At 37.3% G+C, this 17,738-nt stretch overlaps 1 protein-coding gene across 4 annotated transcripts in view; it reads left to right on the top strand.

The window, feature by feature from the left end:
• RFTN2 (raftlin family member 2) overlaps positions 1 to 17,738 on the top strand; it is a 90,796-nt gene that overhangs the window by 61,482 nt on the left and 11,576 nt on the right. For all 4 annotated transcript variants that reach the window (XM_072612786.1, XM_072612785.1, XM_072612783.1 and 1 more), the window contains one exon: positions 3,946 to 4,024. In XM_072612786.1, coding sequence (XP_072468887.1) covers positions 3,946 to 4,024 — 79 coding nt within the window. The remainder of the gene's footprint in view (positions 1 to 3,945; positions 4,025 to 17,738) is intronic.

Genomic DNA, 17,738 nt, shown 5'->3' with positions numbered 1-17,738 from the left:
CTTCCTTTGGTGTGAGACTATTTTTGTCTATGTGAATTCAGGTATGACATAGACACAGAGCTAAGAGTGTAATTTGAATTTAGACTGAATTTACCCACACCCAAGGTTCATTTTCATTTTGGACAAGTCAGAACAAAATGTGGATTTTACAATAAGGATTGTGAAATTTATTTGCCTTCCACTTCATTGTGATCTGTTTAAATTATGTAAGAAGTCAAATTGATTGCTGTCCCAGGTCATATGACATGGGAACTTAGTATCAGATGATGAAATAAGTTCAAATACTGTGGGAAAAAGCCCTAAGAAATAAGTATTGAGCTCTTTTTTCACATTTCAAGATGAAAGGCAAGTGATATAGTTTGATGTGTTTTCATGTGGATTTGTGCAGGGGAATAAATCATTCTCTAAGCTATCATACTCCCCAAATTCTGCCTATCAAATATGACAATTGAGCTATGTATGATATTGAGAATATCTAAATTCTTCAGAAAATCCTTTACATTATCAACGTGGGTACTGCCTCCATGAATATAGACTGCATTCCCTCCATAAATTAGAGTTTCCAAAGAGGTCTCTGTCCCTTTTCCAGTCAACTATGTTAAAAACCTTGACTGTTTATCTTCACACCTATCTAGTCAGTTGTCAAATTTTGTAATTTCTTTTTATCATCTCTCATATATACCCCCTTCTTTTCATTCAGTCAGCTTCCACTTAGTTCAGACCCTCATCAACTCTCTCCTGGACTCTTACAATTGTGTTCTAAATGGACACCCTTCCTCAAATCTTTCCTCACTTCAGTGTGTACTCCATATACTTCTCAAAGTGATTTTCTAAAAAAAGCATAGCTGACCATGTTACTGTACCACACTTTCCATTCAATAAACTGCAATGCTTCCTTATTACATACAGGATCAAATAGGAACATTTCTATTTGGTATTTAAAATTCTTCATAATCTGTCCCTTCCTAACTTTTCTATTCTTTATACCCATCCATAATGGTGTACTTGCTGTTTCTCACACACAATACTCTATCTTCTATCTCCATGCCTTTTTTCCCCATTCCTGGAAAGCTCTCCCTCCTGACTTTTAGAGTCCCTGGCTTCATTTAATACTCAGCATATGTTCTGTGTCCCCCAAGAGTTTCTTCCTGATTCCCCAGCTGCTTGTGCCTTCCCCTCTAAAACTATTTTCTATTCACTCTGGATTTATCTTATATGCAATAATTTCTATATGTTATAATCTCCCTTATTAGAATGTAAGCTTCTTGAGGACAAAGATTTTTTGCCTTTCTTTGTATCTCCAGTACAGTTCCTGGCACATAATAACTGCTCATAAATGTTGTTGATTGATTGACTGATAAATTAGTGTGGCCAAATAAATTGTCAACTGTTGGTCACCCTTCTGTGGAAGAGTTTTTCCAAACTTAGATAAGTGGTCTTGACTCACTGGGTTTTTACTCAAAATATTTCTGGATTGCTTAGACTTATTTCCTAAAGCTTATTCTCTGCTAACATAGATTTTGAGAACCCAGGCTCCACACTATGATAAAGCATTGAAACAGGAATTTAGTGAAGGACTATCAAGAAACTTCACCAAATAATTCATGAACATGGAGTTCTCTTTTACAAGGCCCATTAGCTCTAAACCAAATAATCCACCCTAGAGATACTGATATGTGTGGATGTGTTACAAGAGGAAAATATCCTCTGAATATTCACCATCACCATCTTGACTGACCTATTATCTACTCAAGACTTCTGATACCTTCTCCCTTGTTCTGTAGGTTTCCACCTCTATGACACTCATTCATGTAATCCTCATCCTGATGCCCAAACACTACACTGAAACATTGCCAAAGAGATCCTTTTCTATCCTCATTTCATGTACTCTCTTCTCAGACTTCTCCCTCTAAAGCAGGGGTCCTTGTCCCTTTTTTTGAGTGAGGGATCCCTTCAGCAGTGTGGTAAAGCCTGTAGACTCTTCAGAATAATGTTTTTAAATGCATAAATAAAATACATAGAACCAATTATACTGAAATATAATTATCCAAAAGTTGTTTGTTTGTTTTTTTAATTCACAGACCTCAGATTAAAGAACCCTTGCTGTAGGAGATATGCCCTGTGACATTCTTTCCCATCTCATATTTCACTAAGATCCATGCATTTTATCCCATTTCAGTATACTTTTCAGAAGTTCCTATGAAAGTTTAAAATTTTCCTCCATCAAAACAAATAACTTAAAAAGTTGAATTGAATGTTGTCTTTATTCTTTTGCTAGCTCTGGTTCTAAAGGCATATTAAAAGTAGATGGGGATATATGTTTATCAGCATCAGTTAGAGAAAGATGGAGCTATTTAATCATGAGATTTTAGATTTTGTGGGAGTTTTATCCACATTTTTTATTGTATTTCAATGCAGCATTTGTTTTTAAGTAAAAGAGGTCAGGATTAGATAGACATCTATAATAGTAGGGTTTTGTTTTGATTTTTTGCATAATAAAAGTTGTAACTGAGCAACATTAGCTACAGGCACTCCAATTCACAAATCCATGGAGATACTGTGAAAAGCATTTCAAGAGGAATCCAGCTCTCTGGCCCTCTTTAGTAAAGGATAATTTGCCATGATGATCGTTGAATAAGGAAAGAACTCAGAATGACAGACTATGACAAGACTTTTGAAGATAAAATCCTGAAGTAGCTGAATTCTCTTAACAGAACATGCATTCTACATGTTTCCATGCTTATCTAATATGCTATTGTATATTCATCAACTGAGATACAGCATGACATAATGGACAGAGGGTTGGCCTTAGATTTAGGAAGACCTGGCTTCAAGTAGAGCCTCTGACACATGGGCAGGTCACAACCTCTCCAGATGACTACCATCTAAAACTATAAGATACAGATTCAATGTTAGTCTACATTGGTGGAGGGAATTCCACACCAGAACTTCCTTTTACTAACAAATATACCATTCCAGACCAAGAAAATTCTGTAACTTACATATTAATGTGGAAAGGACACAGAAAAGGTATGTATAAATGTGCAGCGTAATGGAGAAAATGCTGGATTTTGTCCCATTTGGAATTAAAGTAAACTGAAGCACAAAGTTCCAAGCATGATCAATTTATTAGCAAGGCATGAATTTGCCAAGAAATGGGTGTCAGCCTCCTCAGCTAGCTAAAACCCCAAATGACGGCCAACGGATCATTTTTATAGACAATAGGAGGGAAATCCAAAAAATTGAAGAATCATAGGGAAAACAATACGATTGGTTACAAAGTCCAAAGCATTATAGGGGGACAATATGATTGGCTGAAAATGGGAAATGCGGGACTAACCACAACCTCTCACTAATAAATTCTGATTGATTCAGTCACCGTGTGTGGCTACTTAGTGTCACAGTGATAACAGGCCAAACTTTCTTGAAGGACAGCCAGTGTTGCAGAGATAACAGACCAGACTCGCCAGCATCCATCTGCATCCTTCAAGGATAACAGATTTCCTCGACACAAGAATAGAATAGCAATTAGCAGGAAAACTGAACTTCTAAACTTAACTCAGAGCCAGTGGATGATTTATAGGAAAGTTGGATTTCCAAACTTAACTTAGAAACAAATGAAATGTAACAGAGGTAGTTACAGTTACACAAAATGTCAGAAGTGATATAAAATGGAATCAATTATAGAGCAGAATTAATTTGATTGTCTCAATTTTCAATTTGAAGTCAAGTGACCTGGGCTCAAATCCAGACTCTGCTCCCTGCTATATGTGTCATTCAAAGTCACTTAACTTCTCTGAGGCATAGTTTCCCCATCTGTAAAAGAAGGGGGGAGGGCATGAAATGAAGGGGGGAAGTAGGTTAGAAAGGACTAGATGACTTCTGAGATCCCTTTTAGCTCTAAATCTATGAATCTCAAATCCTTATGTCTGTTTTCAATTGCAGTGAAGGAAATTTGGCTACAAAGCAGGTTGTATTTCTTCAAAGGCCTGTTATGTGGAACTCAGCTGTTCAAACACCAGAGGTAAGTTTAAAAATTTTTATTTCTGCGTGTGCATGTATACACACACATATATATGTGTGTATGTGTATATAGGCGTGTATATCTATACGTATATATATATATGTCTGTGTGTATATATACATTCATTTATTAAGGACATAACAGCAATATAAATTCCATTAATATTTATTCCCTCGTCCCTCTTTCCTTATAGCAGATACAAATAAGGAAGATGGGCTTCACAACGAGCTACTCTCCAAACATAAGAGATGAGATAATATTTGTAAAGTGCTTAGCATAGTGCCTAACACATAGTAGGCATTTAATAAATTTTTATTCCCTTCCCTCCCCAAACATGTTAATGATGAGATGCAGTGTAGAATGCTAGATATATAGCTGGCCTCAGAACCAGAGATACCAGAAGTCAAATCTTGCCATATGTGTACATATATATATGTATATATATATGTGTGTGTGTATGTATATACATGCACACACCTACACACATATATGTATATATGTATGCATGTATATGCACATATATACACACGAACATATACGTGTCTGTATGTTTATATACACATGTACATATATGTTTGTGTGTATATCTGTGTGGACAAATCACTTAATTTCTCTGGGCCCATATGCAACTTTCCAAGACTTCTGTAAATAAGACGTTGCTATTATTGATCTGTTTCAGTGGAGGAATTTTCCACATCAGCAGTTCTCTACAAGCAATAAAATCAAAGGTCTAAGTCTCCCTCCATGTCCCCCCCAAAATTAGATCTCATCATGAGGGACTTGCAGCAGTAATTAGGAAATATAAGAAAGTTTTAAACCTTCAAATTATTTAAATAAGTGGTCCTGATCTTGGTTATGAATATCCCCAGGTGTACTTTGTACTATTACAGCAATGATTACTAGCCTCCCCTGATCAAGTGCTACATTGATTTCCATTTTCAGATAGAAAATTGTCATCTATCTCCAGCTGGGTGGTGCACTGAATAGAGCACTGGGCCAGGAGTCAGGAAAAATGGAGTTTAAATCCACTCTCAGATACTTACTAGCTGTGTGACCCAGAGCAAGTCACTTCACCTCTCTCTGCCTCCATTCCCTCAGCTGTAAAATGGGGATAATAATAGCCCTGACCTCCCAGGGTTGTTGTGAGGACCAAATGAAATAATATTTGTAAAGTACTCAGCACATTATAAGCCTGGCACCTAATAAGTGTTTAATAAATGCTTGTTCTCCTCCTTTTCCCTTCCCCATAACTCATAGTAATCTAGAAATCATAAATAATATTGTTAGCATGCCAAAATGTATTACTTCTTTTCTAGACATGGTACCAACAAGAACTTTATAGAAATGTCCCCAAAATATGGAAGTTTAATATACCTAATTTGGCATATGCAACGTTTATTCGTGTTTGTTCTTTTTCAAGAGATGAAAAAGGTTGTAATAGGAAAAATGTGTGTGTATGTAATGGAACTGACTTTCTTGTGTGACTTACAGGAAAAAAATCAGTTTCATTCTTCTTTTGAGCCCACTATGCAGTTCTTTTATCTGTAGTCATAATAACAGAACATAAGTAAAGTTTGAGATGGCCATAGGATATTCATTTGTAGATATTTGACAAACAGGCTATATTCCCTTCTTTCTAGCTTCCTTATTTCTGCTAAGAACACCACCATTTTTCCAGTTACCAGGTTCACAAGCTTGGAGCCATCCTTAATTCTTTCCCTTCCCTCAACACCTACATCTAACCAATTGTCAGGTCTTAGCACTCCTTTCACAAGCACCCCTGGTTCCCCACTCATGCCCCCACCAGCCTAGTTCAGGCTCTCATAATCTCTTACCAGGACTATTGCAATAACATCTTAATGAATCTCCCTGACTCAGTCTCTCCCCTCTCTGCTCCATCCTCCATATAGCAGTCAAACTGATATTTCTCTGGCATGGGTCTGGCTCTATTCAAAAAGCTCCCTGTTGCCCCTAGAATAAAATAGAAATTCCTGTAATCAAATGAAATAACATATAGCACTTTGTAAACTGAAGGCACTCTATAAATGCTAGGCAGCTATTATTAGGTAAAACACTTCACGTCTGACTCCAGCCTAACTTTCTAGGATTACTGCATATTGCTCTCTCTTGTTCTGCCTCCCTTCTCACCAAAGTGATCTCCTTGGTATTCCCAGTAGGTGGCATTTCATCTCGTTTCTGCCCCTTTGCACTGGTGTCTACGCCCATGCCTACAATGCACCTGGAATCTCTTCACCTTGGACACTCCCCAGCCTCCTTCAAAGTTCAGCTCAAATTCCATCTCCTACATAATGAAAGCCTATCCTGATCTCATTGCTAGTGTCCTTCCCCTGCTCCTCACTGTCTAAAATAACTTTATTTTTACTTTGAATATACATATTTTGTGTTTATTGATCCATGTTCATATTACTTTCTGCCAATAGAATGTAAGCTTCCCAAGGACACATGAGAAAGGAGCCCCAAACTGGGATAAACATGCTTACCTTAAACAATAAACAATACTTGTGAAATCAGGAAAGCTTTTATTAATTTCCACATTCATCTCCCCCCCGCCCCAATGAACAGGTAGCTCCTAGGGGAGTGCTACAATTATTCACACCAATACAAGCCTTCTTAGACTGTTCAGATTCAAATCTCTCACCTCACCATCTATTGGCTAGGAGGAGCCTCCTGAACACTTCACTTCATGTTCTCCTCTCTGATAGAATTCCCCTCCAATATCTTGTCAAGCCTGCACACAAGTGTCTGACCTTTTACCTGACCATGCTAGGTCACAACTCTAATTAGCTGCTATCACTTAAAGCTGGAAGGATTTTTAACCCTGTGAAAACAAAATTCCTTTTTTGTTTCCCACAAACTCCACCCCCCCCCCCCCGCCTTTTTTAATCAAAATTTTTGTTTCTGCACCTAAATCCAATCAATACCTCCTTACTTTCTTTCCCATATGAATTGTTTCCTTCATCTATCTCCCCTTTAAGTAAATATGGTGAGTTGATTGACTCATTGACAAATTACAAGGGAGCAGTCCCCTTTCATAAGTACAGATACAGAGACTCAGAAGAAAAAGGTAAACCAGTGAATTGTCCATTTAGAAGTTTCACCTCATATAGGTGAGGGACATCACCTGATGCAGTTTTCTGGTCTGGATGTCTTTAGCACAGCATCGTAGCGTCTTTCCTTCATCTTCCCACAGAAACCCAGATGTGCATTCTCCTACAAAAGTGGCCTTGGTACAATTTCAGATTACCCTTCCCAAGCTTTATACACTTATTCTTACAAAATCAAAATTGGAACCTTGGCCAATGATCATGTTTAAGAAATTCACATTAGAACCCAGTTTTTACTTTTTTACTTTAATCCACTATTTATTCCCCCATCAGGAGGATGAGATTTCTCTAAGGAATTAATAACAGGCTCTAGTACATACTTAAATACAATAAGTAATTAACACAGTACATATCAAGTCATAAAATAATTACAGCTTCTGGTCATGTTATGCTTCTTTTAAAGCATTTACAAGATAGACCACAAACCATTCTTCTTCTAACATTAACCAGCTGAAACAAGCATAATATTAACTAAGTGTGCTAAATTCACAAGCCCTCAACCTAATTGTCTCCATGCTATTACTAAGGATTAAAGGACCCTACCTTATACAAGAATATATATCTACCAGTAATAGATGTCAAGGCTAAATAGTTATACTTGGGCTAAACTCCTGAGCCTAATAGCTTAACCTTAGATTTACATCTTAACCTCAAATGTTACCATGCCAACCTATTATTTAATAAATCTAGTATTATGCTTACAAAACTTTTGATTATAGGAATTTACCATCAAGAGTAGGCATAGCAAGGGAATAGCATTTCCCTAACTTCCTGTCAATTCCAGGGAGAAGTTAAATAGGTTGTCAACAATTGGCACTTAGCCAGGCTCAAAGTCTCCAACGAGTCAATGAGGGTAGTTGAGTCAGGGGAATCCTACATCAGCTCAGGCAGAAAAGTTGTTCTCCCAACCTTCCAATGAGATCACCCTTTTGCAGTTCATACTAGCATCTCACAGGCTCACTGGCATCATGGCTCAAACATCCTTTGTTGGTATCTATACCTGGAGTTAGACTCAGAATAATAGTTAGCAGTCCCATAAAATCTTGAATAGCAAATTCCAGTAGTCAGTTTCAGATACGACTATAAGTTTATATTGACTGAGGAACATCTTTAAAGTAAGCCTTAAGTAGCTGGCATGCATTTCTACACTTGTTCTAGTTCCTGATTAAATAATACCACAAAATCAAATTTACCATTAAAATCATAAGTTATTGCCCTAAGAGAACTGCATCTGTTTCCCAAGCTTCTCTGTCTTTTTCTAACCATGCTCAGCCTAAAAGAATGTGATACACATATGATAAGTTCAAACGCTAACTTCAACTGATGTCTGAGTCATGGAATGAATTCAAATCAAAACAGAAACATTTAACTTTTCCGTCAATGCAAAAGTTAACCGCAGGGTTACCTGCCTCTAAGAAACGTACACTGAAATTCTTTTCTGAAGATGTTTCTGATTTAGTCTCAGTAATTAATTCAGTCACTTGTATTAATACCCAATTGCTCTTGCATCATTTTGTGTGGGATGGCTCAGGTCCCTACATAAATCAATTACTCAGAGGCCTCTCAAAGTGATGACAGAGAAGTGATTTATTCGATTCTCGAGAAGCGGGGCTAACCTGTAGGAGTAGGAAAGCCGAAGACAAAGAAAAGGCAGTGATTTATATAGACTCTAACGCAAGTCCCTCCCCCGCCACTAACCATTATCCTCATTAGCCGAGAATATGATCTTACATTCTAGACACGAAATCTAACCAATCCCTTTTGAAATGAAGACATTGAAGAATTAGGTAAACTTTATCCAATCATTGAGACCCTAATGTACTACACAGTTTTATATCCTTATATGGAATTATTCTGTTCTAAAAATATAGTAACCTTGAGCCTCTCAGTCTTACCTCACCCCTGGGAGAAGAATTACAATCTGAGAAGTCTTCACTAAACCTATCCCACTCAATTTTGAATCATGTAAGGACCTTATTCCATACAGATACACCTTTATTATAGTTAATTTTAAATCCCAACCTTTGTCTATGGGACAATGACTCAACTTCACATTTGTGCTTTTGTTTCACACACTTCTTTTCCTTTATTTAATTATTCCCATATCATTCAGAAACAATGTTCTATTCTAGGGATTTTATCTTTCACAAGACTATATCAGAGTATCAAGTTATCCAATTATTTGATTGAAAACAGCAAGATTCCACATGCTTGCATTGTGCTCACATCTTAAACTACCTGCTTTAATTATAGAAACGTGACATAAATATGAAAAGCAAGGACTTAATTAGATATCATCTCCATGTTCTAACCAGAGTCAGGAATAGTCAGGAGGGAAAATCTTCCTTTCTCAGAGGAACACAATGGGGAAACTGAGCCAGAAGGATCCCATCCCAGGCAGACACCCAGATTGTCCTCTGAGGCAGACTTCTACCTGTAGCAGTCATGTTTTCTCTGAGTAACAGAACACAATTTGTTATTGTACCAAAAGCTGTTACATCAGATAGCAAGTTTCACTAATTGAAACTTTTACCAGGACTTACATCTTAAATATTAAATTTGTCCTAAAAGCCAATCACTAAAGATCATTTATCACCAAAACAACTTCCTTATTTAGGAACTCCATGACTCAAACAAGTTCTTTAGAGCTGTTAGGGGCTTTACTTTTTTGATTAACCCTGAGGACTGCTCTGATTGGGCAGAACCCTCCTTTCCATACAATACACACAGTTGCAGCTTTAGGTTTTAGCTTTAAAACAGTAACCCCAAATAACTTAGTTAACTATCTAACAATTTGACCCATATAGAAAGTGAGCTATATTAAAATGAGGTCCTGAACAGTGATCTAGGTCCCTCAATCCTAACCAAAGAGACATCAATTTCCATATCACTCAATAATAGAAAAGAATCAACATTTTCTCAGACCTGTCTGGGCAGCTCTGAGTTCAGATTAGATCTTAAGAAGTCCTTCTGTAATAATGACTGAACTTAGAAAGGAAAGAGGAATGGTGAATGAGGAGACCAGCAAGGGGCTGTTTGTCTTAAAATATCACAGAGCTTCATGGAGCCATAAAATTCCTTATCTCCCTTATCTTTTGACCTCCCCCATACAACCTCTATATCAACATAATTCACTTCAGTACCAAGTTATCATAACAAATTAGCTTACAAATATAAATTTTGCAGGTCTTCTAAAAATCATACAAAAGATTTTACAAAATATTTCTTCATACAAAATAAAATTTCCCTTTCTTAAAAAGTTTACAATTTATCACAAAACTCTCTTGAACCTAATTGACAAAAATTACAAGAAAAGATCTGAAACCAAGGCCTTTGCATAATTACGAAGTTTCCTTTCACAAACATACTTTTGTAAATGCTTGATTTGTAAAAAACAAATTTTAACTAAAACCTCCTTAATAACAGAAACAAACTTTTTTAAACATACTTAATACATCCTTAGATGAAACAGGCCTGAAAAAATCTTACCCCTACATATAAACATATATATATGTATGTATGTATGTATGTATGTACATATATTTTTTTCAAGGATTCTCATTTTCTCAATAGGATTTCTACAGCACAGATATTCTTACACAGAATTCATAACAACTTCTTAACCCATTCATAATCCTTTTTTAAAGTCAAATATTCTTGGTACTTAAAAGAAAACATTATCCATAACCACATATTTCCTTGAAGATATGTGATGACAATTCCCAGCTCTGAATAAATTTTTTCCTCCACTTCCTTAAAGAACTGAAATCCTGTCTCCTTTTTAAGACTTCACATAAGAAAAGGCTGCTTTAGGTTCTTCAATTCCTCACTCCCATTCTTACCAAAAAAAAAAAAAAAAAAAAGTTTTGAATCAGGTTAGCTAAAGGGCTTAGTCCAGACAAGACCTAAGTAATTTGAATCAAATCTGACAAGGTGTGGCTTCCAAGCATGGACCTTGGGAGCTTAAGAACTAATAGTAATAATTACAAATCACAGTAATCACTATCTTTACCGCAGTCAGCACTTGTTTTTAAATTTTATAAAATTTTCTATAACTTTGTCTGTTGGTTTTCCAATCAGGCTACAAATTTTCCTTTTTGATCCTCTGACCTCTTAAAGTAAGATGGGGGAAGAGAGAGGCTAAGAGCACATGGTCCTTAAGTCACATGGACTGACTGCTGTCCCACCCAAAGTTTTCTTCCATATCTTCCATCTCTTTCCCAATCTCCACTCAAACCACCTCCATAATTAAATGCTTTTAACAGTTTACATATCAAGAGAGCCACATTTCTTTTAAGTTGAATACTCTGCAAAGAGCTTTTTATAATTCATTTTAAGCAGACCCCTGAAATTCTAAAGCAATCTCATTGTACAAACTTTAGCATTGAAATGTAATTACACCTGGATTTAACCCTGCTTAGGATTTTTTTTTTGCTTGCTCATTTTGATATTTCCCAGTTGTTGTTGTTGTGTTTGTTCTTTGTTTTCAAAGAGGACCATGACATCAGAGAGATGATGACATAACTTAGAGTGGATTTTGATTTGAGGGAGGGAGGGCTGTGCAGGTCACCAGCCTCACTTTCTCCTCCTGAGCCATCTGGGTCCAGTGACCAGATATTCATCAGGATGACTAGAGATGGCCCAGAATGCCATGGGACCCTCTGGCCTTTTTAGGTTAGGCCTTTTCACATACTCACTTAGAGGGAGGTAATGCCCATTGAGTAAACAGGTCTCTTTAAGAAATAGTCAAGGTATGTCCCTTTTATGAGTAAAAGAAAAGAAAGAAAAAAATAATTAAATCAAACTTAGAGGGAAAGAGAAACTGTTACTATTGAGAATCACTCTAAGTCAGCTATTAGCCATTGGGCAGGGACCTATTGTTGTCCAACCTGTGGGCTTCAGAGTGCACTGGGTTTAAGGTTTTGGAATGACAAGGAAGAAAGGAAGGAAGGAAGGGAGGGAGGAAGGAAGGAAGGGAGGGAGGGAGGAAGGAGGGAAGGAAGGAAGGAAGGAAGGAAGGAAGGAAGGAAGGAAGGAAGGAAGGAAGGAAGGAAGGAAGGAAGGAAGGAAGGAAGGAAGGATTTCCCACTACAGCCAGAACTAATTCAATCATTTTTTCAGTTGTATCCCAGTATAGAAAAACCTCTCCTTTAGGCAAGGCAGCCCCTCCCTGATCTGAGGGGAAAAGATCTCCCCAGTTCTTTTATCTTTCTTATCTTTTTTTTCACATTCAAAAACTTGGCCAGAGTTTAGAAAGCAGAAAGAAAAATTTTTTTCCAACAACTTTTAAAAAGTTTTCAAACTCTATTAACACCATTCCTGCAACCAGACCAAGCCAAACAGCAAAATATTTTTCTCTCTTTCTCTGTCTCTCTCTCTGTCTCTCTCTGTCTCTCTGTCACTCTCTCTCTCTCTCTCTGTCTCTCTCTGTCTCTCTGTCTTTCTCTCTCTCTCTGTCTCTCTGTCTCTCTCTCTCTCCTGACCCACTCACTCCTCTGAAACTGCTCCACAGAGGGGGTGGAAGAAGGGGATAAAGAGGAAGACTTTCCTTGCCAGTTGGCTGCATTTGCAATCTTATATCACATACATGAAACACTTGACAAACACGCACAGACAAGACATTTGACAAAGCATTATAGAGTACGTACTCTGAGGGTCTCATCCTTCTGGTATCAATCTTTCCTTAGGGCTCCCAAATAACTAACATTCTCTCCAATGGGCTACTTTAGGGTATTTCTGAAAGGAGTTCCTCGAATCCCTTCACTGGCACATTCTTCCTTGAATTCTTCTTTCCCATCTCTAAGTCAAGTCTATTAACCACTGCTCAGCTAACCCAGACCAAATGACTCCCAGGGATAAGGGATTCCCTGGATCAACAGAGCAATACTCTGCCACCAATTTCCTACCTTTGTTCAATAATATCAACTTGAGTGATCCTCAGCTGTTCAGTCTATGATTTTTACCTGTGTTCCTGGGTTCACAATGATTCCAAACATTCCCTGGAAGTTAGCAATTAGAGAAGGGCAAACTGGCCTGTCGATGTTCGGGCCATTGAAAACCAGTGGGTGCACTTCCCATCCTCCAGAGTGAGCTTCCTTTCTGATGCTAGAGAACCCAGACGAGCCCCCAACTGTAAGAAACATGCTCACCTTAAAGAAAGAACAATACTTATTGTGAAATCAGGAAAGTTTTCTGAATTTTTACATTCATTCCCCCTGAATGAATGGGTAGCTTCTAGGAGAGTGCTACAGTTATTCAGACCAAGCCTTGTTATACCGTTCGGATTCAAATCTCCCACCTCACCATCTGTTGTTGGCTAGGAGAAGCCTCCTGAACACCTCACTTCATGTTCTCCTCTCTGATAGGTTTCCCTGCAAGTCATCAAGTCTGTGCACAAGTGTCTGACCTTTCACCTGACCATGATAGGTCGCAACTTTGATTAACTGCTATTACTTAAAACTGGGAGGATTTTAACCCTCTGGAAACAAAATTCCTTTTGTGTTTCCCACAGACAGAAACTGTTTCATTGTTGTTTTTCCATGCCTTATACTTAGCACAATGCCTAGCATAGAAAGCTCTTAACAAATATCTTTTTAAAAAAATAATAATAATGATATTTTTCAATTAATTAATTTTATTTATTTTCAGTGTTCTACAATCACTACCATATAACTTAGATTATTATTTTTCCCTCTCTTCCCCCTACTTCCCCTCTCCCTCCCCGAGACGGCATACAATTTTGTATAGGTTCTACACAAACATTCCTATTAAATACATTTTCACTATAGTCATGCTGTGTTGAAAAATTAAAATGAGTGGGAGAAATCATCTAACAAACCAAAACGCAATACACACACACACACACACACACACACACACACACACACACACACAAAATGATCTGCTTCATTCTGCAATCGAATTCCATAGTTCTTTCTCTGGATATGGAAGGCATTTTGCCTTAAGAGACCATTGGGAATTTTTTTTAAGTCCTTGCATTGCTACGAAGTTCCAAGTCTACTAGAAAAAACTCTCACACACTGTGGTCGCTGCTGCGCACAAAGTTCTCCTGGTTCTGCTCCTTTCACTCAGCATCAGTTCATATAGGTCTTTCCAGGCCTCTCTGAAGTCTTCCTGTTCATCATTTCTTATAGTACAATAGTATTCCATTACAATCATATTATTCAGCCATTCCCCAATTGATGGGCATCCCCTTGATTTCCAGTTTTTGGCCACCACAAAGAGTACTGCTATAACTATTTTTGTATACGTGGGACCCTTTCTCATTTTTATGATCTCTTGGGGATGCAGTCCTAGAAACCTTCTTGCTGGGTCAAAGGGTATGCACATTTTTGTAGCTTTTGGGCATAGTTCCAAATTGCTCTCCAGATTGGTTGGATCAGCTCACATCTCCACCAACAGTGTATTAGTATTCCAACTCTCCCACATCCTCGCCAACATTTATCATCTCCCTGTTCTGTCATGTTTGCCTGTCTGATAGGTGTGATGTGGTATCTCAGAGTTGTTTTGATTTGCATCTCTCTAATCAAAAGTGATTTAGAGCATTTTTTCATATGATTATAGATATCTTTAATTTCTTCCTCTGAAAATTGTCTGTTCATATCCTTTGACCATTTGTCAGTTAGGGAGTGAAACAAATACCTTTTGAATGAATTAATGAATGATAATGAGTGAATGAATGACTATAAAAGGAGAGAAGAAAGAAGACAGAAAGGAAATCTAGAATTCACTTTGAAAATAATTTGCCCTTATTTTGCTTGGTCCCAGAGGGTAAGGTCGAAGTTCCAGAGAGGTTGATCTGGGCATGATATAGGGGAAAATTTCCTAAAAATTAGAACTATCCAAAAGTGGAACATGCTATCTTAGTGGGATTGTGGATTGCCAAAAACTAAAAATCTTTGAGCATAACCTGGGTAACTACTTGTCAGGAATTTTTTGAAGAGGATTCTTACTGAGGTAGAGTTTGGATAAGTGGGCCTCTGAGATCCTGCCCAGCTCTGAAATTTTATAATTTTGTGAGCCATCCATATTCAAAGCATAGAAGAAGTCAGGAGAGCAGAATAGTGGTCCCCAGAGGGCCAAGTTTAGGAGTAACTGAGAGGAGTAATAATAGAGAGCCTTTAAAGCTGGTCATACTTATTTTGGGTACTAATAAGTTCATGTGCAAATACCAATGAGCCTAGAAATAAATATAGGCACATAATTAAGTTCAACAGGCATTTATTGAATTAATCTATAAAAAAAATTAACTAGGTTGGGATATAGTGGATACGCATATCTCCAAATTAAATCATACCTTCAACTAGCCCAGTAAGTTTAGTTGTTCTGTTGTGTTTGACTTTTGCTGACCCCATTTGGGGTTTTCTTGGCAAAGATACTGGAGTGGTTTGTCATTTCTTTCTCCAATTCATTTTACAGATGAGGAAACTGAGGCAAATAGGGTTAAGTGACTTTTCCAGAGTCACATAGCTTGTGTCTAAAGCTGGATTTGAATTCAGGTCTTTCTGACTCAAAGCCTGATGTTCTATTCACTGTGGCACCTAGCTGTCCAGTAGATTTAGGGTTAGGGGCTAATCGCAAGCTTATGGAAAGCTTGGGAAGAATACTTTTTGTCTATAACTACTTGTTTATAATACTTCCAATGTTGCTTTGACCTCAGCAGACATAAAACTATAATGAAGCAATTTAAATGAAGCAATCTATGAAGTAATGTAAGATAGCTTATAAAATACAGAAAATTGGCAGATAAACTGGAAAACTTTTTAATTGAGCTTTTTCCTTAAGCATCTGGTTCTAGGAAAGACTTACAGAATAAGAACCTAAATGACAATGGATGAAGTACCACCCACACCAGAGCTGGTATTGTAGAGTGTCTAAAAGTTTGTACATAATTCATTCTATATTCAAGAAGCATTTGTCTAGCCATGTAAGGTAGAGATTGCCATGAAGCAAATTTCAGGTGGTTCAATGTAAGGGAAAACTTGGGGGCAGCTGGGTGGCTCAGTGGATAGAGTGCTGGCCTGAAGACAGGAAGATTCAAGTCACTTAACCCTGTTTGCCTCAGTGTCTTCATCTGAAAAATGAGCTGGAGAAGGAAATGGCAAACCATTCCAGTATCTTTGCCAGGAAAACCCCAAATGGGGTCACAAAGAATTAGACACGACTGAAAAAAATGACTCAACAACAGTAAAGAGATATCTCCTTACTCATTAGAGCTTCCCCAAAATGGATTGGACTGTCTCAAGATGTGGTGAGTCCCCATCCCTGAAGGTCTTCATTTGTGGAGGAGGTTGCTATAAATTCTCATTTGGTTTGGACTTGACTAAGTCACAATTGAGAAACCTTCCAAATCTTTGATTCCTTGTGGTGAAAAGTACTGATAGGTGATAGATTTCTACAATAAAAATAAGACATGACATGGTCTTTGACCCCCAAGGAGCTTAAAGTGTATTAAATAGTTAAGACTTATGGAAGCGATTGTTAAAAATTGAAAACAAATACATTAATTAAATTTTAAGAAATTAAAAAATAAAACACTGAACAAAACAAACAAAATAACCAATGTATTGAACAGGTTAAGATATATAAAAAATAAACTAAACTTCTAAATTTCTGCAATCTGAATTCTGACCTCATCATTCAACTGAAACTATTCTCTCCAAAGTTACCAATGGTCTTTTAATTGCCAAAACTAATGACCTAACCTTCTCAGTTCTCTTCCTTTTTGACCTTTTTGCAACATTTGACAAGGCTGATCACCTTCTCCTCCTGGATAGACTCTCCTTTCTGGGTTTTCAGGATGCCATTGTCTCAATACTCCTATTCTCATTCTCCATGTCCTTTGTTGGTCCATGACATGTCCACGGAGCCACTAAGGCTCTGTCCTATGTCTTCTTCACTCACATTATTTTACTTGATGATCTTATCTTCGCCCCTGGATTTAATTATCAGCTGTATGTTAATGAATCTTAGATCTGTTACATATCCAGCCCTCCTGAGCTATAGTCATGCATCTCCAACTACCTATTGGACATCTTGAACTGGATATCCTGGAAATATCCCAGACTAAACATATACAAATCAAAATGTGTTATCTTTACCCCCAAACCCTCCCTTCTTTTTTAAAAAAAAAATCTTATTTTTCCTCCAATTATATATAAAGATAATTTTTAACGTTTATTTTTTAAGATGTTGAGTTTCAAATTTTCTCTCTCCCTCCCTTACCTCCCCTCTCCCTAAGACAGTGAGCAGTTTGATATGCGTTGTATATGTGTAATCATGTAAAACATATTTCCATATTAGTCATATTATAAAAGAAGAAACAGACATGTGGAAAAAGAAAAAATTAAAAAATAAAGTGAAAAATAGTACGCTTTGTTCTAAAGTCAGACTCCATCAGTTCTTTCTCTGGATATGGATGGCACTTTTCATCATGAGTCCTTTGGGATTGTCTTGGACCATTGTATTGCTGAGAATAACTAAGTCATTCATAGTTCTTCATTATACAGTATTCCTGTTACTGTGTACAATTTTCTCCTGGTTCTGCTGATTTCACTTTCTGTCAGTTC

The sequence above is a fragment of the Notamacropus eugenii genome, chromosome 5 (assembly GCF_028372415.1).
Source record: "Notamacropus eugenii isolate mMacEug1 chromosome 5, mMacEug1.pri_v2, whole genome shotgun sequence".
Taxonomy (NCBI): Eukaryota; Metazoa; Chordata; class Mammalia; order Diprotodontia; family Macropodidae; genus Notamacropus; species Notamacropus eugenii.
Note: the sequence above shows the minus strand (reverse complement) of the source record. Positions and strands in the feature narration are given on the sequence as shown.